Raw genomic sequence first — 25,149 nt, forward strand, 5'->3', positions numbered from 1 at the left:
TAGTTGTAACTCTCCTTTCGTCTCTTCAGGTGGTGTACTTTTAGCCTTTCCGCGGAGATCCGGGGCTCTCTTCCAGCTGTTGGAGGAAAGAAAGAAAAGAAAGGGTTTAATTTTTCTCTTGAAATTCCTTGGCCTAAGCCGCAGCTTACAATTTCTGTGGACATCTTATTGAAAATTTAGTAGAGGATTGAAGAGTGAAATAATTTTAACTTACTGCTAAGGGTCCTTTGATTTGGGGTTCTGTTTTTCCTCCCTCGTTTTTAACTCCTAAGCCAACCCAGCCCAATTATGGTGATGTTCAAGAAGATCAAGTCTTTCGAGGTGGTCTTTAACGACCCCGAAAAGGTGTACGGCAGTGGGGAGAAGGTGGCTGGCCGGGTGATAGTGGAGGTGTGTGAAGTCACTGGAGTCAAAGCTGTCAGGATCCTGGCTTGCGGAATGGCCAAGGTCCTGTGGATGCAGGGATCCCAACAGTGCAAACAGACATTGAACTACCTGCGCTACGAAGACACGCTTCTCCTGGACGACCAGCCAACAGGTGAGTGACCCAGCTGATTGCTGGAAGGTGAAAGCTGATTCGAGAAGAGAATTGATACGAATAAGTGGAGCCTACAGTGTAGATTCTAAGTTGCTCAGGTTGTGTGGTTTGCATTTTGTGTGGCTTCCTTATCTTTTTTAGTTTTAATTTGCAAACTCTTCCCACCCCCCACCCAAAAAAGGGTGATGTGTGCAATTTCTTATGGTGCTGGGTGCTGTGTTCTGTAGGTGATCCTGAGGGATGTTGCCTTAGCTATTGAAAGATTTTCTGTGTGCATAACTTGTTTATTCTGTTTGCTTCCTGTTTGAGATGATAGTAGCTTAACTGTCCTGGTTGAGCCTTTGGGCACTGCAGGGCTTTGCAACTTTTGGCCCAACGAAATGCATCAGAATCTCTCGTTTAAGAACATAAGGGATGAAAATGGGGGTTCTACAATTCTCTTGTATGCTGCCCAAGAATTCCATATCGCACAGATGCATTTTAAGTGTAACAGGAAACCTAATGGCTACTCGCTTTTCTCTGCCTTCAGGTGAGAATGAGATGGTGATCATGAGACCTGGAAACAAATATGAATACAAGTTTGGCTTTGAGCTTCCTCAGGGGTATGTATCAGCTAAATGCATCTGTGGACTTATCTTCCCCTCCTTTGATCACTTACTCTTCTTGGAGAGCATTTTTAAATTAATTGTTTCTTTTTTCTTGATAAAGGCCTCTGGGAACATCTTTCAAAGGAAAATATGGGTGTGTAGACTACTGGGTGAAGGCTTTTCTTGATCGCCCCAGCCACCCAACTCAGGAGACAAAGAAAAACTTTGAAGTGATGGATCTAGTGGATGTCAATACCCCTGATTTACTGGTGAGGTTCATTTTAAGATTCTATTCTTCTGGGTTTCAGGGATAAGAAGTCAAGTGTCTAGGGCATTAGAGTGAAGCCCTTCAGGGAATCAAGTCCTAAGTCATCAGGGTGGGAGGGAAAGCTGCCTATTCTAAATTAGCGGTGGAAAGGAAAGAGAAGCAGAGAAAGGATCTCTAGGAATTCTCAAAACGTTTTTTTCCTCCATTCTACATAGGCACCTGTGTCTGCTAAAAAGGAGAAGAAAGTTTCCTGCATGTTTATTCCTGATGGGCGGGTGTCCGTCTCTGCCCAAATAGACAGAAGAGGATTCTGTGAAGGTAAGGATCTAGTGCTTAAAATGAGAGACTATTAAAACAGGAACTGTGGGTTTGGGGGTGAGGGCAGGAGACAGGGACAGATGAAAAGTCATCAACTGTATTAAGCATCAGTTTTCATCTTTCTTGTTGCTAGGTGATGAGATTAACATCCATGCTGACTTTGAGAATACGAGTTCCCGCATTGTGGTCCCCAAAGCTGCCATTGTTGCCCGCCACACTTACCTTGCCAATGGCCAAACCAAGATGCTGACGCAGAAGTTGTCATCGGTCAGAGGCAATCATATTATCTCAGGAACTTGCGCATCATGGCGTGGCAAGAGCCTTCGGGTGCAGAAGATCAGGCCTTCTATCTTGGGCTGCAACATCCTTCGAGTTGAATACTCCTTACTGGTGAGTGAGTGGGGCTGGAGAGAGAAATTGTTCATCTGTCAGAACAATAGTAGTGTTTTCTCCAGATCTCCAGTCTAACAAACCACCGTCTCCTTTTCTAGATCTACGTTAGCGTCCCTGGCTCCAAGAAAGTCATTCTTGACCTGCCCCTGGTAATTGGCAGCAGGTCAGGCCTCAGTAGCCGGACATCCAGCATGGCCAGCCGAACCAGTTCTGAGATGAGTTGGGTAGATCTAAACATCCCCGATACCCCAGAAGGTGAGCTAGACCTAATGTCTGTTCTTCCTCTCTGGCCTGCTTGGGTTTGTTAAATTGGTGATGGTCAAGCATTCCTTGGCCAGGCTTCTTATCCCCATACTTTCTCTCTCTAGCTCCTCCTTGCTATATGGATATTATTCCTGAAGATCACCGATTGGAGAGCCTCACTACTCCTCTGCTGGATGACACAGATGGTTCTCAAGACAGCCCTATTTTTATGTATGCTCCTGAGTTCAAGTTCATGCCACCACCTACTTACACTGAGGTGAGAATTGTCATTTTACCACTACATTTGCCCTAAGCCTACTATAGGAAGTTGATTTGGAGGGATTGCTAAACTGGGTTGTTCTTTTAGTTCTCACCCAAACTAAAATGTTTTCTTTCTTCCTCCCAGGTGGATCCCTGCATCCTCAACAACAATGTGCAGTGAGCATGTGGAAGAAAAGAAGCAGCTGTACCTACTTGTTTCTTTTCATCTCTCCTCCTGGACTCGTACTTTTTTAGAGACTGAGCAGTCTCTACAGTGGGGTACCGGTCCACCCCAGCCTCTGACTCTCCAGTGTAGGAGGTGATCAGCATGCAATCTCCTGGGCTTTAATGGGTGCACACTCGTCCTCAGCCAGTGAGATGTGATACAGGGTATTTTGCTGGATGGGTTTAAAAACATACTAGAAAAATTCAGGCCAATCCTATTTTCTTAAATCTCTTTGAAAATTGAGGCATTTTCAGTAGTTTTGAATAAGGGGTAGAAATGGTCTCCTGGCATGGTCTTCCCAGTGTTTTATGGAGGGGATTATAGATTGGTATAACAATAGACCTTGAACCTCTGCCATGTAGAGGAGAGCCAATTTAGCAAACCAGGAAAATGAAAAGGAAAAAAATCACGGCCAAAACTTTGGGAAAAGGATGTTCTTAAAATCGTTTGTACACTTATAGAAAAAAAAAAATCCCTCCAGAGCTGATTTGGTTTGGACTTTGGAATGAGCTTCCCATGTGGATTAAAGGGAAGAAGCTCAAAGGTTGTCTTTGTTCAGAAAGTACTTTAATCAGGTATAAAGCGGTAGTAACTGTACCCCACCAAAAGTCTTAAAAGCCATTTTTAGAGCCTATTGCACTGTGTTCTCCTGTTGGCAAACATTTTCACGTGGGAGAATGTTTTTCTTTTCATGTGACTCCTTGGAATTGATTCTGAGGTGATGTTCTTAGCACTTTAGTTTGTGTCAAATTTGGGATTTTTTTCCTTTCTCAAGTGTAAGCTAAAACTGGTCTACTATGTCTCTAGGGGTAAGCACAATGACAAAAAAAAGTGTTACTGCTTTTGAGACTTTGTCCCAGTGTACAGAATTCTGCAATTCTGACACTCTAATTATATGAGAAGGGTTGCTGCTATCAGCCTTGCCCACTGTGACTTCTCCAAACCCAAGGAGGAACTCTAAATCAAAATGCCCCAACACTGTGATTAGAGCATACAGATGTTGCCATGAGAAACTAGAGGGCAGGTCTTCACAAAAGCTGTGCGGGCTCCCTTCCTGCCCAGTGTTAGGAGACAGGGATGTTGACAGCCCCTCTCTCACTGCAGCCTCTAGCACTTGCTCAGTCTCCCTCAGCCTTAGCACTTTGTTCACTGTCCTGTGTCAGAGCACTGAGCTCTATCTTCCCTTTCCTGAGAAAGTATGTGGGCTGAAGGTGGTTTCATTCTTTTGTTGTTTTTTAATTGTATATCTTTTTGTATGACAAAAACTATATTTTGTACTTAACCAGATATATTTTTTCACCCCAGGTGGGGGTATTCTTTGTAAAAAATAAATAAATAAAGTTTTTTTTAATGGCGAAAAAAGTTTGTTTTCTCGTCTCTGAGATGGTGTTGAAGACGTTATTAGAAAGAAAATGTGCCCAAAGGAGCTTTCCCCCTACTTCACAATTCACATTGTTGGAAACCTTGTAGAGAAACCATTTCCTATTGACCATAATGAATATAGTCAGAATGCGGGTTGGTGGGGTGAAGAGGGAAGGAATTTGAGCTACATTGTCTTTTGTCGAATTCACTAAAGAACTGTAGTGGGATCTTCTGGTGGTCCAAGCTAGTTTTCTACATCTATAGTTAATCGTTACTAAATTCCTTCAACTTTGGAGTGCATGAAGCTTTGATTTTTGTTTTGTTTAATGAGCTCTTGAAATACAGGGAAATGAAGTTTGTGAGGGGATTTGGAAGGAAAAGGTTATGGGTCTTTTTCAAAATTTGGTTTCATCATAGTTTCTTCCCAGTATAAGGCTGGTTTTTATGCAGGAAGACATAATACAGGACATAAGGATTTAGTTATGCCCATCAAGTTATTTTTTTTTATTTTTTTCTTTTTTGGTACGCGGGCCTCCCACTGTTGTGGCCTCTCCCGTTGCGGAGCACAGGCTCTGGACGCGCAGGCTCAGCGGCCATGGCTCACGGGCCCAGCCGCTCCGCGGCATGTGGGATCTTACCGGACCGGGGCACGAACCCGTGTCCTGTGCACCGGCAGGCGGACTCTCAACCACTGCGCCACCAGGGAAGCCCCTGACCATCAAGTTATTTGAATGCAGCTACCGTTTTTTTTTTATCTCTGCAGCTCCCATTACAGTTCGTATCCAAGTACACGATCATAACGTAGTAAATGTTTGCTGAATATTCAAACCAACCCTCATTCCTTATGATATGCTTCAGCAGTTTCTGTTACTTCCTTGTAGAGTAATAACAGATTGATGGCGCAATTCCACCTCTAATTGAAATGATTTTTATTATTCCGAAAGGAGTGACTAGGAGTGACTAGTGATGAGAAACCCTGAGATGGCAGAGGTTAGAGTACGTTCTGATTTCTGGTTCATTTAAATCTGCAGACAAATCTAGTCCTAGCCCTAGCCCTTATTTGGGGGTTGGCTTTTCTATGGACCTCCACATAGTAATTCCAGATCTCAGGCTCCTGGAAGTTCATAAAATCAATGTAAATTGAACAGAAAGTAGGATTGAAAAGATTCTTTTCCACTTCAATCTCTGTCTGCATCTATCTTTCATTCTCAGCAGCTCTTTTGCTCTCTACTGGCCGTTGTCGTTTTTTTTTTTTACCAAGGTGTCAGTCTCTAGCTCTGCTGCCATGGTGACTGTGACCTTTACTCTCACCTCTGCCTCCTTTTCTTACCTGTTCAAGAATTTAGTGCCTCCGCCCTTTTTCAACTCTGTGACCAGAAAACTAAGTCAAAGTTGATGGAAAAGTTTTTCTGGAGCTTGTTTTGCAGGGACTGGAGGGATAGACCAAGGACAAGAGCAGGCCAGAGGGCAGGACAAAGAGATGGAGAGACCATGGAGCACAAAAGCCTGGTTGTTTGTGTATACAGCCTGGCTACTGGTACGTGATATGAGAAGGGGATGGAGAGGGTAGATAACTTACACCCAAGGTCTGATAGAGATTTGATCCTTGAAGGGCCAGAACATATGCACCTCCTCCTGATACCCTAATAACTCAAATCCAGCACTGGCCAACAGAACTTTCTGTAATGATGGAAACGTTCTATATTTGCCCTAATACGGTAGCCACTATCCACATGTGACTAGTGAGCTCTGAAATGTGGCTACTCTTCCTGATGAACTGAATTTTTATTTCTGTTTATTTTAAATTTAGTTAGCTCCCTGTGACTAGTGACTATCATATTGAACAGCACAGCAAAATCTGAGGGAGGAAGGAAGGAAGCAGCTATAGCTGTTCATCCAGAGGAAACGCATCCCTCCCTTAGAGCACAAAAGTCTCCACTGGACTTCCTTTTGCCTTCGATACACAACTTCTACCCTACCCCAGGACATCTGCACATAGGCTTGCTTAAGTACTCATCCTTAGGTCCCAGCCCAGCTGTTTCTCCACTTAAGTGGGTGGATACCTTGGGTCTTCCTTTCCTTTGCTCTTCTCATATGACTTTTAATTTTTAAAGAGCTATAACCTACATGTACAGCCATTTGAGGAGATCCAGTTCTTAGTATCATTTATTCATTAGGCCCAATCTGGTATAGGAAGATCTGAGAGAAGACAGAAAGAAAACTAAAGAGAGAAAAGAGCTAGAGAAAGTAAAATTAACAAGGAAACAACAGATACTTCCACAACCAGGATCCTTGGCTACCTTGATAACTCTGAACAGACTGGAAAAACAAGGATATAACTTGGGTTGAGGCATCGGGAGGGAAAAGTATGGAGAGAAGATCTGACCAAACACCTGGTCAACAAAAAACAATCACCTAAGAGCTGAAGGTTATGAAGTGGGGTAAAAGAGTTACTTTTGCCCAGTTCTTTCAGTAGTATACAGACCCCTTCCTAGTATTTTTTCCTCGGACTATCCCTAGGTGATGGAATGCATAAGATGGATAAGGAGAATGTTTTACTGACCCTCTGACGGCCCCTGTCCCAAGCATCCTGACCTCAATAGTTCTGGAGTGGAAAGAAAGAAACTTTTGCCCCATTCTCTGTTCTGACTCTACGTTCACTTACATTTCCAAAGCTGAAAAACTCCCTCTCAGAGATGACTGCAGAACCAGGGCTGCAGCTCCTGGCCCAATAGGTGAGTCTATAGCCTAGAAGAAGTTCAGGGATCAGTCTCCCTATACCATTAAGGAGAAATAGTATAGTGTGGTAATTAAGCACAACACCAACTGGAGCCAAACTATCTAAATTCAAATCCTGCTTCCACCACTTAACTAGCTGTATGACCTTGCAACTTGTTTAATGTTCTCTGTGCTACAGTTTATCTGTAAAATGGGAAAGAGTAATAGTAACAACCTTAGAAGTGAGGATTTTAAAAATATATGTGGGGAAGGGAGGCGCCATGGCGGTGGCGGGAGCACATGTGGCGGCTTCGGGGCCCGCGTGGCGGCTGGCGGGGCTGCGGGAAGAAGATGCTCCCCGCCCGCGCCCCAACCTGTGAAAAGGGGTCATGCACCCTCCTCCCGTCACCGTGCCTTCATTTCCGGCCGCCCCACGCGGTCTATCCCCACCTTCTCAGTGATGATTGAGGCTGGATTTTCATCACTTTCAGTTATTTCCAGAATGCAGCCACTTTTCCCAGTTCTTGGGGAGAACACTGAACCCCACTTCTGGATGTTCCCAGCCACAGACTGTGATCCACATCCAGTGAGGAAACTCCACTCTTTGTGCAACTACTGAGTGGCTACTGACTGGCTTCTGACCAACAGAATACAGCAAGTCATGGGAGGCACTGGAAAGAATGATGCTGACTGAACCAGAATATCCATGATGCTTTAGAGGTCAGTGACCTTTGAAGACGTGTTTGTAGAACTCACCCACAAAGAGTGGGACCTGCTGGACACATTGCAGAGAAATATGTACATAGATGTGATGCTGGAGGACATCCATTGTCTCATCTTCTGGCAAAAATCGTGACCATTAAAAGCAAGAAATAATATCCAGGCAAGTTATTTTCCTGGTGGTCCAATGTAGCTGTAAGAAAATAGTAAAGTTCTTTAAGTGTGAACCCTGGTCATCCACATGTGAAACCTGGGAATGAGGAAAAATGAAAGACATTCTCACACAAAAGCTAAGGAGATCAGTACTATAACACCTACCCTTCAAGAAATGCTAAAGGGAGTACTGGAGGATGCCAGTAACTTGAGGCCATATGAAAATATAAATTTCTCTGATAATGTGTTCCAGGACTGACGCCCTCCTCAACCCCAGCACCTATAACACGGATTTGATTGAACTAACCTGGTGATGCACCTGCTTCCCAACTAGGATGTGACATCTGATTTCTCACTGTCTTCAGCTCCTCTGTTCATGGCTTGCCTCAGCATATTGGAGGCACTTATGTGGTTCCTCAGTGAGTTGGGTGCCTTCCAAGGCCAACCACTTGGTGACAAAAACATAACTTCTTTACTTCTTTTGTGAATACGTGGCCTCACAAAGGCTGGAATATTTAGTGAAAATGTACTAAGGACGTAATTTCTTTTTCACTCCCTGACCTACACTCTCAGTCACTGAGGCATGTGGTAAAACAACAGGGAATCAGAGTCATGGTCATGACTTGGCTGGGTCAAGTTCTAGGCCATGTGGGAAGACTCCTCTCTCCTCTGAGAAGAGACTTCTGCTTCAACCAACAGGGAGACGCTGCTCTTATGGTCTGAACTGAAACCGCATAAATTCATATGTTGAAGTCCAGACCCTAGTACTTCAGAATGTGACTGTATTTGGAAATAGGGCCTTAAGAGAGGTGATGAAGTTAAAATGAGGTCATATGGCTGGGCCCTAATCCAATGTGCTGATGCCCCTATAAGAAGAGAAGATTAGGACACAGACATGCACACTCAGCTCGTAGAGGAAAGTCCATGTGAGGACACAGCAAGAATGTGGACAGGGGCTTCCCTGGTGGTGCAGTGGTTAAGAATCTGTCTGCCAATGCAGGGGACACGGGTTCAAGCCCTGGTCTGGGAACATCCCACATGCCGCGGAGCAACTAAGCCCGTGCACCACAACTACTGCGCTCTAGAGCCCGTGAGCCACAACTACCGAAGCCCATGCACCTAGAGCCCTTCCTCCGCAATAAGAGAAGCCACTGCAATGAGAAGCCTGCGTGCAGCAACGGAGACCCAACACAGCCTAAAATAAAATAAATTTTTTTAATTAAATGAAAAAACAAAAGAATGTGGCCATCTGCAAGCAAGGGAGGGAGGCCTTAGAAGAAACTAAACCTGTGGACACCTTGATCTTGGACTCAAAGCCTCCAGAACTGTGAGAAAATTAATTAAGCCTCCCAGTCTGTGGCATTTTGTTCTGGCAACCCTAGCAAACTAATACAGCTTTATTTCTCCTAAAAAAAGTGTATATATATATATATATATATATATATATATATATATATATATGAAGAGTTAGAACAATGGCGAAGTTATTTTGCTTGTTATCTAAAATAAAAGAGGAGGCATATTCACCACCACTGCCTTGATTAGCTCACTCCCAGGCATGTCCTCAAATTTGTTCCTCCTCTCTGACCTATCATAAGTAACACCACTCTCTCTTTGCTTCTCTTGATTCCCTTCCTGTGTTGGGGGAGCAAAACAGTCTGAGAAGAGGTCACTGTACAGAGGCTGACTCAACCTGTAGTTAATTTTGTGGTGGGAGAGGTGGCCCACTATTGGGACTCCCACCCCCAGGCCAGGACAGGCCCTCTGCACACCCCCATGCTATAGCTCTGGGACCACTAGAGTTTTCTCTCTCATACTCCCAGCGTGCTTCACAGGCCTCTGGAGTAACTCTATCACCTTCTGGGAATTAATTAATTGAGCTTTCTTAACTTTTCAGTATACAACTCCAGGGGAAAGCTTCCCACCATTTGGAGTGATAAACTGAGAAACAGAGAGTGCTGTTTGTGACACTACAAAGAACTCTCAGACTCCTTATTTGAAGGTATTGCATCTCATTTAATTTATTTCCCTGAGGTGGGCTAGACTGAGTAGCACAAAAGCCAGTGGAGGCCCCACTGATGAGGCCCAATTTAGCCTATTTAGGCTATTCCTGTCTTGTCCTGACCTCTCCCTTGGTGTGACCCTGCTGTACTTTCTATGGAGCCTGTAACGAAAAGGATGGACAGACTGAAGACTGGGATTTTTCTGACTACCAACTGATTGGTCATCTCCAGGCCATGGAGTGATGGAAGAAGGAAGAGGAAAGGCAGAACATGGGGACAGAATTGTGACACCCATGGGCCTTGAGTCCTGGAATGTCACGCAAGGTCCATTCTCATTCCCTGTTGGGTGATGGAGCTGCTGACCACCTCTCCAAGTCAGTCAGATGGTCGGTAAACAGGTTCTTGGAAATGTCTGGCTGGGTACCCAGCTAAGATATTTTTAACCTCATGGACAGATGGACAGGGGAAGGATTTCAGTTGCTGGGAGGGGAGGCGGGGTTCAGGAGCGTGAGAACTGTGTTTCCCTTATATGGTTCTGTGGCTAAAGACCCCTCCCTCTCCAGTTTACCTGTCTAAATTCTGACTTCCTCCTTCATCTATCCAGGCTCACAGCTTCCTTCCTTCATCTCCTGTTCTCCCATTTCTTTCTATGCGTGGGCTTTCATGCTTGTCTCATCTTCCAACTCTGAGGAATCTTTGGTTTCTGTTCCAGACCCCAAGATGTTTTTAGCTCCATATCCCTGAAGATCAGGGAAAAGGTGGTTGGGCAGGGACCAATGGCTCCTTCTCTCCCGCTGGAGAAAGGTGTCACCTGCCATTGGTACCCAAAGGGCTTCTCTTCAGTTCTACCTCCCCAAGCTGTCCTGCCGGAGAGCTCCATTCTGCCCTGTAACCTCATGAAGCTCACTGCCCCCAGCTCTTGGGAACAGAATTTGAGACCTTGGAAGCCCAGATTTGGACCACATACACCTTTGGGAAGTGGAAGAAATGTTGATAGAGGTCAGAGGCAGCAAACCGAGGGCCCATAGGTGGAATCAGCTTGCAGGCATTTAGAAACTTGTATAGCTTCTTCCTAAATATTTGAATTGGTTGTAAACATTAAAAAACCAGATCTCGGGCTTCCCTGGTGGCGCAGTGGTTGAGAGTCCGCCTGCCGATGCAGGGGACACGGGTTCGTGCCCCGGTCCAGGAAGATCCCACATGCCGCGGAGCGGCTGGGCCCGTGAGCCATGGCCGCTGAGCCTGCGCGTCCGGAGCCTGTGCTCCGCAATGGGAGAGGCCACAACAGTGAGAGGCCCACATACCGCAAAAAAAAAAAAAAAAACAAAAAAACAGATCTCACTAAAATCTATTGTTCTGGCTTCCCTTAAAAAGCAACCACATTTGGTAACACTGAGCCCACATTCCTTCATGGCATCAACCTGCTAGAGCTAAAAGGGTCAGGCAGACTTATATCTGCCAGTTCTCACCACTCCCTATTGCATTACACTCACCTGCTTCACTCCTTTATACCCTTGGCTCTTGTCTGGTGTTAAGGTTTTTGCCTTAGGTTGTCATCTCTGCTCTAAGTAGAGCTTCTTCTCAAATATTTCCTCTGAAGGACCCCTAAGATTAGGCAAACTGAATTTTCCCCCGGGCTTCTGGAACAGTCCAAAGTAGCCTGTCACAAGCCAGAAATGTCTTTGAAGTACCCGTTTTATGTTTAAAAAGTGCAAATTTTGATTCACACTGCATAATATATTTGTGTAATTTTAGTATAAGAATAATTTATCTTCCCCCAGCAACTCTTAAAAGTAAAATTGACATTCTGGAAGGTGTGTAGTCTGCGGCTCCAAATATTCCTCACCACATCACCCATTGATAACCTAATTTAAGTAGCATAATGCTAAAGACATGAGGCAAAGAGAGACATGGAAAGAAAGATGTGGTTAGAGAGTCAGAAAAGGAAAGGAATCTGAAAGACAATAAGAGAGTCTGAGTGACAAGCTCTCTTTCTGGCTCTCAGCCACCCCTCCTGACCTGGCCCAGTCCAGCTCCTGAGAAGTTTATAAACATCCCTGATAGCTCTGGACAGGTGTTAGAATGGTGGCTCGGGATGGAAAGCAAGTCTCAAAACAGGAGCCAAGTAAGGGAGAGGTGAGGGGCCAAGAGCATCCAAGTATGGTCAGACAAGAAAGACTGTCCAAGGGCCAAGAGAGAGGCTTGGAGACAGGAAGCAGAGGGCTGAGAAAAGGAACGGTCAGCATTTGGCCTTCCTTTCACTGACCCCATCTTTGTTTCACATCCTCTTACCATCCCTGCCCACGAAAAATGAGGTAAAAGAGTTACCTTGACCTCCTTAGTTGAAGGAATTTCCCCTCTAGAATGGCTATTTCTCTGGCCATAGCAGAGCATAAGGAGGATGAGTACCAGGGCTTCTTTCCCTGTCCACATGGGATTTCATCTATTCTCTCCAAGATAGGAAATATCCCAGATCTGTGTCCATGACTCAGGTTAGTTTGTCCCCCCAATCCTTTTGGGTAAGGCAAAGACAGGTCTAACCTCCTTCCTATTCTAGCACTATTAAGGCTGCCCTGAGTGTAACAGAGAACATAAGACACAAGATTTGGATATTTCTCCTTGTCTATTTTATACCAAGGGAAATGGAATTAGAGAATGGAGAAGATTCAAGGAGAGGCGGGGGTCCAAGTCTTGGGAACCTCAGCCCACAGCTGAGAATTCCAGGAGGAGGAGAGGTTTGAGAATGAAGAACAGTCCCAGAGTCAGAGGTCACCGGGGCATAGCCCCTCCCTGCATTGGTCAGGACTGGGTCTGAGGAATCCCTGGCTTCCTTCCCCCCAAATTTTGGGTGCCCAGGGTGATCGCACTTAGCCTCTCAGGTCCTGCAATTAGGGTTGGATCACTGTCTTTCCACTGACTCCCATTAGAGTTGCAGGGGGAACCTCCCTTCCCTCCGGAGTACAATGGCAAATTAAGTCCTGTTGGGAATAAGGCAAATAACTTTCTGAGGCGATACTAGGAAACTAGAACTTGTTATTTCCCACTTTCTGGTCCCAAATGACCTTGGGGAAAAAGTGAGTCTCAGTAGGGGAAAGGTCAGTGGAGAAAGGGTCACCACTGGTCTGGCCAGATTAGCTAACTGAACTATTCCTGTCTAGCTCATTTCTCTTCTCTGTCCTCTGGCCAGACATGCTACATGAGGGGAGATAGGGAGGACCTGCCCCACAGGCCCCTTCCTTAGTCAGAAATTCCTTGGTGGCCTGCTTGATTTGAGTCCTGGCTTGCTGATCGTGACCTTGAACTCTGCTGCAGGGGTGTCTCCTTCCTTGCTAGTTAATGGACTTGCTGATCCTTCTGCTACTTGGGCTGAAGCAGGTTCCTGGAAAGGACTGGCTAGTTGCCTGAGGTATGTTTAGCCTGCCCAACTGAGAATAAGGTGGGGAAATCCAGCAGACGGAATGAATTCAGCAAAAGCTGGACACATCCTGACCTTTGTTCTCAGAACCATCTGGATTCTTGCAGGTGGATCAACGTCAGCTTGAAGGATTTCCTAGTGGACATCTAACTCAAATTCTCTTTCATACATGAGGAATTTGACGCTTGGAGACTACATGACTTTCCCAAGGGTACAAAGCTATGGAGTGGTGAAACTAGGACCATAAACCAGTGCTTTGCCCAGTTGAGATGGCAGCTTTTCCCTTTGGCTTAGTTCTTAAACTAGCCTAGGCCTACAAGCCACCCTTCGTTCCTTTCACAGTTCAAACAGCAATAAAAATGAATTGAGGAAAATACATGTCTTTACCTCACCAACCATGGGTGTCCTGTCCACCCAATACTTGACCCTCCAATTTTCTTTGGTCTCTACTCCCAATCTTCTAAACTGCATGCTATAACCAGGTCTCTCATTCAGCCCTCCCTCAAATCACTTGAGTCCCTGAGCTTAAATTTGCAGACCCCAATCTCAAGCTTCCTGCCCGAGGTGGGAGGGGACCAGTAGGCTAGGGATGGAACATGGGGTATGGAAGGATAGGATTCTTGACTGAGAACCTACCCTGCCTGGGGCCAGAGCAGCCTAGGCTGTGGGCATGGGAGCAATCTATTCAACATAAGCAGGCACGCAGTACAGGGCTGAGCAAGAACCACGTGGGGCCTCTCTAAATGTTTACAAGTAGTGCTTGGACCTCTACCCTTTCAGGTGGTCCTCCGGAGGACTAGCAGCCCTGACTCTATTTACTGAGTCTTAGGCTCCTGCCTCAGCCTGCCCAATAGAACCTATGGAAAGTAGGGGAAAGGTCAATGGAAACAGTCTAGCTCATTCCTGGAACTGTTCCGGAATCTGGGGAAGCTGCTGGGTCCCCTGTCTCTGGCTTTGTTCAGCAAGGTCACCTGCCAGGAAGGGCAGGAGGCCAGATAGGAAAGAGTCCAAGAATGGTCTGGTCTCTCTGACACTTTGTCTTTGAGGAAGTACAACTGATCCCAAGAGGCCACTCTAACCTTTATCCTTCCCCTGTTTCATGGGAAAAGGATGTGTGTGTATAGAGGTGGGGGCAGGGGTGTGTTCAGTTCTCCTCTACTGTCTCTTGTCTAGAATCTTCTTTGTTCCCACTCTTTTGAGTACACATGCTGGCATTAGGTGGGATTTAGGAGGTCAACTGTGCCCCCAACATAGACACAAACATAGTTAACCAGATTAGGTCTGGTATGTGTGTATATGCAGAGGAGAAAGGTAAAGGAGATTTTCCAGGGTCTTTTATTTTTGTTTTCTGCTCATTTCTCCCTAGCTACAATCACAGGCTACAGTGTGACTATGGGAAACCCCAGTGACAGGTCCCCTGGCCCCTCCCCCTACTCCACTCACACAATACCTCAGAGAACTAGAAAAGGGAACACATCAATCATCCAAATTGCTCAATAACTCTGGAATGTTCTATTTCTATTCCTGTTTCCTTCTCTGTTCTCTTGGCTCCTACCTTAACATCTACTACCACACCCAAACCAGGCTTTTAAGGTGCTTTCCCTCAATGGAGTCACAGCCCCTATTCATTCTTTACAATTGGGTCAGAAATATCTAACATTAGACTGCCAGTCTCTATCACTTGATGCCATAGGGAATTCAGTCTGCCTACCTGAATATGGCTGGGGAATTTCTTGAAGATTCTCCTACATCCCATCTTCATGGCTTTCAAATGTTTAGTAAGGTTGCTATGACAGCATCCCAGCTATCTGTTCCTGCCTCCTTATCCAGTCCCTATTCTGGACATGCAGCTTGCCCGTGACTGTTGCATGTCAAGTGGCTGGAACCAATCAGTACATCTAGGGCTTCCTCGGAAGCCAATCAGAGCCCAGGGAAGTGACCTCACCCAAGGGAGAACTGTGTGGGTGAGAATGCACATCTCAGAGCTGAGTGTCCCTAAGTCACCCCCTTCCTCTGCACCCTCCTTACTTCCTGTAAAGCAACACTGCCTGCCCCCTCCCCCTCCCCCTCCCCACAAGAAGGGAGTGAGAGAAAGGCTAACTAAATTCCACAAAGGAAGAACTAAATTCCACAGAAGGGAAACTGCAACTCAGCCACACGGCAGCTTCCGGAAGTGGAGAATAGGATATTTAGGGGGCTCCTGCTTCACAGACACACCTTTCAAAGTGGGGTCTCCAGGGCCTGGAAGAGGGCGAGCGTGCTGAAGAAGAATCGGCACTTTCTCCCTACTCCCTCCCCACACCTGGCTTTCTTGACTCTCCCCACAAAAATAGTTGTAATCATTCCTTGTAAACAAGGACAAGATCAAGGTCAAGCGTGGGAAAGTGAGGGCCTGTGTCCCTGTGAACACATGTGAACACACGTGAATCATGTCGTCCCCACTGCCTGAGGACCAGAAGCCCAGAAGCCAGCTGGTCTTCAGGGCGTGGGCTGTATACAACTCTCTCTGCGCAGCCCTGCAGATGAGCTCCTGAATGTGCCTTGGCAGAGCTAGATGGGGATTAGGTGTCCCACCATGGGGGTAGGAGGGAAGGGGCAAAGGACAGGAAGGCTGTAACCCCCAGCGTGTCACACTGGACTCTTAACAGGTGAGGAAAGAAGAATGGCTTACTAGGCATCCCCTTCATTCCTCCAGCCCTCTCCCACTAGGCTTCACCCTGGACAGAGAGACAGATAAAAACATTTTATTTAAAAATATAAAACTGGCCTTATTCCTCCTAACTGCTTGCACCCCCAATTATCTCCACAAAGAACTATAAATGGGTAGGGGCATGTGCACAGCTGTCTCAGCTCTAATGATTCCAGTCCTTCTTTCGACCCTCCTTTCTCACTTTCATACAATTAAGACATTGGTCCTTTGTCCTTTCCCCAAGATATCAGAGGTGATACAATACCACAGGAGAGAGGGAGGGGAAGGGTAGAAAGGAGAGCTATCTGTGGTCACTCTCTATTCCTATCTCCAGGGACCAAACAGGTTATCTGGATTCTGAGCAAATGATTTGCTTGTTCACAAAACCTAATAATAGGGGACAGCTACTCTCTGTGTCCTAAATCAAGAAAGAGATGAACGTCCAGGGTATTGTTTAGAGTCCTTCTTCAGTATATAGCCTCATCCATATTGTCATCACTGTCACCCCCAAAGTCCTCTCCATTGTCAAAATATGACATGATGTAATCAGTTTCCTGAAATAGAAAGAAAGAAAGGAAGGAAGAAAGGTATGTCGGCATGCTTTCAGCATTCTCCTTCATCCCTGTGTACCAGTCCCCTTCCCTCCCAATCGCAGCATTCCAGGCCTATAGTTCACTCGGCATTCAAGCTGTAGTTCACTCTTGAGAAGAGCCTAGGGACAGGTAAAGTGGAGGGCGCTATCCTTTGGGGGCACTATCTCCTTTGGCCCTCCAGCCTTCTGAAGTTGAGATCCCCAGAGCTTATGAGTGGAAGAAAGGGGGAATGAAAGGAGGTCCCCTTCACCTCTTCATGCTCTTCTTCATCATACTCCTCTTCTTCTTCCTCTTCCTTCTCTTCTTCTTCTTCTTTCTCCTCATCTTCCTCTGAAGTCACTTCTTCTTCCTTCTTCTCCAGGGTCTTATGTGAGGATGAATAGGAAGAGAAACTCAGCTCACAGAAGGGAAAAATTGAGGCACACATGGGCCAAAGGGGAGGAATGAATCTGGGGCCCAGGTGGTCTCTATGCGCATTTCTTCCTTACCTCTAGTTTCTGTATTGTCTCCTCCTTATCTTCTGTGGTCTTAGGGGGCCTCTTGGGGAGTAGAATGGTGGTCCCTGGTGAGAGGATCAAAAGGTGAACCATCAGAGCAAACTTCCTAGATGGCTTTCTACCCCACCCTCTTGCATAGACCATGTCACTCTGCTGCCCTCATGTGGCCACCATGGCACCCAGCAACAATACTGGGTAGACTGGGTAGGTAGGAATTGGGAGGGCAGGCAAGACCACCAGCAGCCTTGGCCCTACAGCTGATGAAGGAAACCTCTCCTTTCCCTCCTTTTTCCAGATACACTCACGCTCCTTCTGTAGCTTCCGTACTCGGATCTTTAGCTCCCGGGGTAGACGTCGCCAATCTAGGAATAGCGGGAATGAAAAAGTCAGCAAGACTCTGCCCTGGGGTGTCCTATGAATGATGACTCTTTGAAAGGACAGGTAAGGATCAGGGTTAAGGGTGAGGAAGGAAGGGGCTGGGTCAAAGCTGCTTGGAACAAAACTGTGGCTTGGATGCCTCCAGAGGAGTGGGGGCCATTTAATAGGTTTTTAGGTAGAGTCTGAGAGTGTTTTGGAGCACATCTAAGGCTCCTGAATAGGGTGAAGGTGGAGACGGAGGAGGGTGGATAGGGTGGTGGCTTGTGGCTTGAGGCATCTCAAGCATTTGAAAGAAGGGAGGTCAATGAAAGGGCCCATCACCTACCAGGGTTCCAATCTATGGCGTTGTCAATCGGCCCTGACATCTGATATTTGTCTGAGTAACGCTCCACATCTGAGGGATCAGAGGTCAAGGGTCAAAGTTTTATCCTTTCAGAGCCCTAGAACAGGGTTCTTCCTGAGGTCCAGCCCTCTCAAAACTCAGACATTGCCTTTTTCCTCACCCCAGACCCAGAGCCCAGGGGGTCAGCTTCCATGAGGACCTTCAACACTCTTCTAACCTGTCCTTTTGCCACCTCAAATTACAATGTTTTTGTTATCTCCCTTAATGCAAAGGCATGGCTATATTGACTGGTAGTGTGGTACAGTGGAAAGTATACTAGAGCAAGAAACGAGGGTTTCAGTGTTCCCTTTACTCCTCGTTAATGAGACTAACTTAGGCAATTGTTTCATCTCTCTGAACTTTAGCTTCTAGGGCTTAGGAGGAAAGCACTGGTTGTCAATACATTGAAATACTGTACTTCCACACCAGTTGGTAAATATCCACTATCCCAGACCTCCTAAGTACATCCTGTACTCCAGTCCCTCCTGGCTCCCTGACCTCTCATGATCCACAAACCAAAGGGGTAATATTTTAATTACAGGGCTTCTCAGAGACCCCTTCTCAAGTTCTTCTGATTGGTTGGTACCTGCAATATCCAGATTGTTAAAAATTTTAATACATCTCCTCATTTCTATCTGTAAAATGGGCATCTTAATACTTAACCTCCTACTGTCCAAGACTAGTGTGAGACTCAAAACAAACCATGGATACCATAATGCATTTCAAATGCAGGGGTAACTACTGTGATCTCCCCAGTTAGGCAGTGAGCTTTCTGTGCCTCTTCTGGCCTCTCTGGGCCGCAGCGGTGCTAAGTATAGGGCACTACTCATGGAAGGCACTCAGAACATGATACTAGCATTCCAACTGACCTCTCTTGGGGACAGCAGGCCGGATGAAGTAGGGGAGCTGCCTCATGGCCCCTCGAAGCTCCTGCTTCAGTGCCAGGACATACTCCCCTTCCTCTCCTGAGGGCAGAGGCACTGGGCGGAACTCCAAGGGCTAAGGAGGCAGAGGCAATGGTCAATTCAGGGAGAACATGCTGGAGTACAAATCTGGGAGGGCCTCTCCTCTCCCCACAATTCAATCCAATGCTCCCACTGAGCAGAGGACCAAGGCAAATGGGTGGAACAACACAGCATTTTGAAAGCTGGGGAGCTGAGAATGTAAAAAGTGAGGGTAGACACTTCCTTGTCTGGAAAACATCCCATATAAGGTGGGAGTATACAGACAGGGAGGGGCAAGATGAGGATGATTTTATGATGGCTCAGGAGGAATCCAGGATCATACACAGTCAGCCAGGGGCATATGGGAGTCTTGGGAAAGGAGGGCAGACACTCACAGGGAAGAGTGGAGAAGGCTGCAGGGTGGGTGGGGGCAAAGCATCCCCCTTCCCAATGCCCACAGCCTCCATGCTGAAGGTCAACTGGCCACGGCCACGACCCCGGCCCCCACCCCGGCTGGCCATGATGGAGGGGGCCTGGGGATTCAGACATCCAATAGGAAAAACCTGATAAAGACAAAAACACAGAGAAAAAGTACAGTAGAACAGACAGGAAGCCAGGGAGGTACAAGACACTCAATCTTTTCTCCCAGAGACCTGAAAAGCCAGTTTAATTCAACAAATTTTGAGAAGGCATAGTGCCAAGCAAGGTATTTCTAAAAATATAAAATATGGATGAGACACGGTTCCAACAGGACAGATAATTGCAATATGGTGTGACTGTAGCGCAATGAGGAAAGTGACTAGACCCTTGGATAAAACTTTCCTACGCCCCTAAGTTAATTTGATGTTTATCACCATCTGCATATCTACATATGATCTTTGAATTCTTTCTCTCCCTCACTTTCCAAACCCAACCAGGCCTAAACTCAATCTAATGCAATACATTTCAACAAAACATTTATTAAGCATCTACCATGAAAAAGGTAGTGTGCCAGACACTGGGAGGGAACAGGAATGAGTCATCAGTCTCACTGTCCTTTGATTGGGGGTGGGGATGTATGTGATAAGAGCCATTACAATCAAGTTGATCTTTTTAAACACCACCTGGAAACACAGAATCTTAGAATGGAAGGACCCATGGAGTCTTCTAGCCCAAACGCCCTCCCAGTACAGTACTACCCTCTGTAAGTTGTTGGTCATTCAGCTTCTGGTGGCATTTTCCTAAAGAGAGGGTGTCCATTTTCCTCTCCAAGGCAGCCCATTCCACTGTGATGAACTGAAAGTTCCTCCTGCTACCGTAACTGAACTTTGCCTCTTGTCATTATTTTTGAGAAGGCAGTCAGATAGCATGGGGGATAAAGAAAGTCATCAAATGAAAATGAAACTTGAAGGAAATGAAATCCCAGTAGCAGGGAAGATACCTAGCACCCAGATCTTGGCTCCTAATACCATTTTCCAATAAAAGGAACCAGGGCTTCTTGGAGAAATGGCTGATTCTAGGACTGGGGCAGGAAATATACAAGATGAGACTGAAGCATCTTGTAGTGCCAGAAAGTAAGAAAGTGCTCAAAAACACAACACACACATTGATGGGGCTGTGTCAAAGGGGCATAAGAGTCGACTGAAAGAGCTCCCAATGGCCAAAGCCTGAACAATTTGAGCAATAAAGTAGTATTGGATTATAACACCAAAGTATAAAATAAATATCCAAGAGACCATACTGATATAAATAAACGTTTGAACAAATTAATACGTGGTAGAGAAAAAACAAATTTCTCATGCAGAATTCCAAATAAATTATGTAGATTCCACCCTAAAAAGGGAGAGTGTAATTCCCCACTCCTTAAGTATGGCCTGTGTATAGGGAATTTTGTCCAAAACAATTTTGGAAAGGTGGGGGGAGTAACTTTACAGTGTCGAAACTGGACAAGCATTACTTCAGTCAGATGACCAAGGTTTCAACATGAACAAAATTAATCATATTGTTAGTATGTACCCTTAATATGATGTGATATCCTCTTCCCCAAAACTGATAATCCCAGTCTAATCAGGACAAAAAAGCCAACAAATTCCAACAGAGGAGCATCCTATAATATATCTGACCAGTACTCTTCAAAACTGTCAAGGTCATCAAAAACAAGGAAAGGTCACACTTCCATTGTAAAAGAGAGAGAGCTGTCCTAGCGGTGACCTTCATAAAAACAAAGAAAACCATTCCTTTTGTTTTCTCATTATAGAAGTAGTATATATTTATTCTAGAAAATTTGGAAAAACATAAAGGTATATATAAAAATACCTATTATTTCATGACCATGATGTAGTAATAATCATTATTAGTATTTGCATATGGATCCTCTCAATTTCAGTTATGTATGTATACATACATATACATATATGTTTGTGCATGTAAGTATATGTATGTATAGACATATTCCATACATAACAGGGCCATGATAACTAAATATAATGTGGTATCCTGGATGGGATCCTGGAACAGAAAAAGAGCATTAGGTAAAACTAAGGAACTCCAAATCAAGTATGGACCTTGAATAATTATAATGTATCAATATTTGTTCATTAATTGTAACAAGTATACCATATTAATATATGACATTAATAATAGGGGAAACTGGTGCCAGGGCATATGGAAACTTTCGGAACTATCTGCTCAGTTTTTCTGTAAATCTAAAACTGTTTTAAGAAATAAATTTTCTTAATAAAAAAAAGCAAGAAACTTGAGTAGCAATTCAAAATTCACAGTTTCTCAGACATTCCTTGTCTTTCATTACCCTGACAGTTTTAAGGAGTACTGGTTAGGTGTATTATAGGATGTTCCTCTGTTTGAATTTTTCTGATGTTTTTCTCTTGATTAGACTGGGGTTGTGTGTTTCAGGGAGGAAGATCACAGAGATGAAGAGCCATTTTCATCACATCATATTAAGGGAACATACTAACAATATGTTAGCTATGGAGCAACAAGAGACAATATAGTATAGAATTATGATCTCTTAAATTAGTGATGCATAATATAATTCCTCCCACGGAAAGCTAAGAGGACTGGGATGGTGAGGGGAGGCTTTAGGAATCACAAGGTCTCAAGTTTGGAACAGACCTTAGATATCATGTATTCATTCATTCATTCTTTCAACAAATATTTATTGAGCATCTACTATATGCCAGACATAATGCTAGACAATGGGGATCATATTGAATCCTCTACTTTAGACCTGCATCCCTCCTTTGATAAACCATATTTAGTAAATTGTTATCCACCTTCAATTTAAACTTTTTAGTAAGAGAACTCCCTCTCTCACTTTGCAGGTCATTCCATTTTGGGATATTTGTTCTTCAATCAATATTCAACAAATAAAACAAGAAATACATGGCTCAACAAAATGCACTCCACTAAAGATTAGTTAGGGGGAAAAAAGATTTTAAAATATGTACAAGGTAATCTGTTTTGTCAAACACATACACCCACCCAGATATATGAATTAAAAAGTTGTTCTTGAAGGATATACAACAAAAATTAACATTGGTTAATTGGAGGTGATGGGTTTTGGGGGTTTTTTGATGATGTGTATTTTATGGGTTTTTTTTTTCCTGTACTGAATAGGGGCTGCTTTTGTAATAAGAAAAAATATTCATTAAAAAATTAAAAATATAGTAAAACAGCATAGTAGATGAGATTAATAATATGCAGCAGGAAGGAGAGGTGGGAAAATGTGTGCCTGAGGAATTTGGAAAGTTTCAAGTCCAAGTGCCAAGAAAAATGTCAGGAAAAGATGGCTGTTAGTTAATAGATTAAACTGTGATCTGACTTAAAGAACACATTAGAGGAGAGAGGATGTCTTATGGACACTAGAGAAGTAGTAAGAATTTGCCACCATGTCTTCAAGCCCTTTCAAGGGAAAAGACACTCTAACTAGACAGCTTAGATGTCTTTCCACCTGATAGATACAGTTCTAGCAGTGGACACAGGAGCTGTTTTGACTGCAAAGCAGTGAGGAGTTAAGAAAAGGCCATGAACTTTCAGGTTAGACAAATCTAACTCCATTTCCACATACTAACCAAGTGACCCTCAAGGATGTGGGGTAAAAAGAAGACAAAACTTTAGTTAATTAAGGCACTAAACTGGTTGGGAAACTGTAAACTATCTGTACCCCACTCAGCTCAGGAATCTACAATGAGTCTCTTCTATTTAAGATTGTGATTGAGTCTAAATTCTTGAAGATGTTTAAGGTTTCCCATAACCTGGTCCCAGACTGCTCCTCCATAAACATCAACCCTCCCTAGTGTTTACCCCTGTACTCTCCTTCCCCTGCAAACAACAACATCTCATGTACATTATACTCATTCCCAATTAAGCATAACTGTGTGATGTGGTAGAAGTTACTATGAAGCAGGTTTCAACAGAACATACAGAAAAACAATTACATCAAATTTAAGAAGGGCAGTACATGTAGTGGTTAAGAACATGGATTTGAATCCCAGTTCAGTCATTTTCTAGCTATACAACCTTCAGCAATTTATTTAATAACTGTAAACCCATTTCCTTATCTGTAAAATGGGAATAATAATAATTTAAAAACCATCTAAATTCATTCAATGAATACTTACTGAGTTCTTATTAAGTGCCAGGCACTGTTCTAAGTGCTAGGGATGTATCAGTGAGCAAAATGGACAAAAAACTCCTGCACCCATGGAGTTTAAATGGAGCTTACATTCTAGTGGTGTTCTCAGTATACAAATGTTTCAAGCCATGAGACTGGGTGAGATTCCTAAAGGAGTGGATGTGAAGAGAGAAAAGAAGAGATCCAGGGACTGAGGCCTGGAGCACTCTAATGTTTACAGTTTGCTATAATTGTAATAAATAAGACAAGGAGTTAACACTCATATTAGAACTCATGGAAATCCAAACGAAAAAAAATCACCCCAGTAGAATAAATGTGCAAAGAACATGAATAGAATAAATGTGCAAATAGGCAATTAAGAAAAGAATAGCCAATAAAACCATTCTTTACCTATCAAATTGACAAAGATTTAAAAAATAATCAGGCTGCCATGGGTTTTTTTGAGATGGACACTCTCATACCTTACTGGAAGGACTATAAACACAGTCTTTTGGGGGAGCAATTTGACCCCTTGAATCTACAGCCTTTTAAAAGTTTATATCCTCAACCCAGTAATCCCACTTTAAACACTTATCCTAAAGAAATCATCAGATATATAGTCAGAGATATAAGTAAAAGCATGTTTATCAAAGAGCTATCCATGGTAGCACAAATTCTGAAATAACCTAAATGGTCCAACAAAAAAATGAATGGTTAAAAAAAAATCAAACATCCATCTTAGACCATTATGTAGACATAATAATTATTTCAAATAATATTTAAAGGCAGAAAATGTTCACAATATAATGTAAAGTGGGGGAAGCATGATATAAAGTTGTATTTGTTGTATGGCCCTATGTGTGTAATATATACACAAACACACAGATGTATACATATGTATACAAGCAGAAAATAACTTGAAAGGGTACATATTAAAATAATAACACTATATCACGGTCATGAAATAATAGATATTTTATACCTTTATGTATTTCCAAGTTTTCTAGGATAAATGTATATTACTTCTATAATCAGAAAACAAAAGGGATGATTTTCTTTATCTTTAAGAATGTTACCACTAGGACAGCTCTTCCTCTTTTACAGTGGAAATGTGGATTGCATTTTGTTGAGCCACGTATTTGTTTTATTTGTTAGATACTGATTGAAGAACAAAGTGAGATAGGAAGTTCTTTTACTAAGAAGTCTAAACTGAAGCTGGATAACCATTTACTAAATATGGTTTATCAAAGGAAGAATGCATATCTAAAGTAGAGGATTCACTATGATCCCCATTGTCTAGCATTATGTCTGGCATATAGTAGATGCTCAATAAATATTTGCTTAAAAATGAATGAATGAATGAATACATGATTTCTAAGGTCTGTTCCAAACTTAAGACTTTGTGATTCCTAAAGCCTCCCCTCACCATCCCAGTCCTCTTGGCTTTCTCCCTTCTCTGGACTGTGGGAGCAATTATATTATGAAACACTAATTTAAGAGGTCATAATTATATACTGTATTGTATTTTGTTTTATCTTTTATTAATTTTTCCCTAATTACATCAGGAGTTTAAATTCTTCCTCCCCAATTAATTCCATCCAATTAACCTTTATTGGGCACTGTGTATTAAATATTAGAACCTGCCCTACAAAACCTTATATTCTAAAAAGAATAGAAACATTAAAGAGGGATTGAGCACTAAGTGCTCCAACAGAGGTATGCCTACAATGCTATCCTCAGACTGGGGAACAATTAATTCTGCAAAAAAAGGTGAACCAGGAAAGCTACAGGTAAAGGTAACATTTCATCAGAGTCTTGATAGATAACAGGAGTTTGTCAGGCTCTTAAC

At 43.8% G+C, this 25,149-nt stretch overlaps 2 protein-coding genes across 5 annotated transcripts in view; one reads left to right on the plus strand and one right to left on the minus strand.

Moving 5' to 3' along the window:
• TXNIP (thioredoxin interacting protein) lies at nt 1-4,196 on the plus strand. Its single transcript, XM_004318751.4, has 8 exons — nt 1-538; nt 1,068-1,140; nt 1,247-1,394; nt 1,609-1,711; nt 1,845-2,101; nt 2,203-2,359; nt 2,473-2,624; nt 2,754-4,196. Exons 1-8 carry the CDS (start codon nt 289-291, stop codon nt 2,787-2,789), a joined length of 1,176 nt encoding a protein of 391 aa, XP_004318799.1. The 5' UTR covers nt 1-288; the 3' UTR covers nt 2,790-4,196.
• POLR3GL (RNA polymerase III subunit GL) overlaps nt 4,050-25,149 on the minus strand; it is a 24,685-nt gene continuing 3,585 nt past the window's right edge. For 2 of the 4 annotated variants that reach the window (XM_019919790.3, XM_073808478.1), the window contains 7 exons: nt 19,084-19,251; nt 18,614-18,743; nt 17,688-17,756; nt 17,290-17,346; nt 16,976-17,049; nt 16,738-16,851; nt 15,934-16,448 (listed from right to left, as the gene is read on the minus strand). In XM_019919790.3, the coding sequence (XP_019775349.2) occupies nt 16,362-16,448; nt 16,738-16,851; nt 16,976-17,049; nt 17,290-17,346; nt 17,688-17,756; nt 18,614-18,743; nt 19,084-19,251 (699 nt within the window). In that variant the 3' untranslated portion in view covers nt 15,934-16,361. Of the gene's footprint in view, nt 7,828-15,933; nt 16,449-16,737; nt 16,852-16,975; nt 17,050-17,289; nt 17,347-17,687; nt 17,757-18,613; nt 18,744-19,083; nt 19,252-25,149 lie in introns of those variants that run through there. The other 2 variants (XM_073808465.1, XM_073808471.1) reach the window with 2 other exon arrangements.

The sequence above is a fragment of the Tursiops truncatus genome, chromosome 1 (genome assembly GCF_011762595.2).
Source record: "Tursiops truncatus isolate mTurTru1 chromosome 1, mTurTru1.mat.Y, whole genome shotgun sequence".
NCBI lineage: Eukaryota > Metazoa > Chordata > Mammalia > Artiodactyla > Delphinidae > Tursiops > Tursiops truncatus.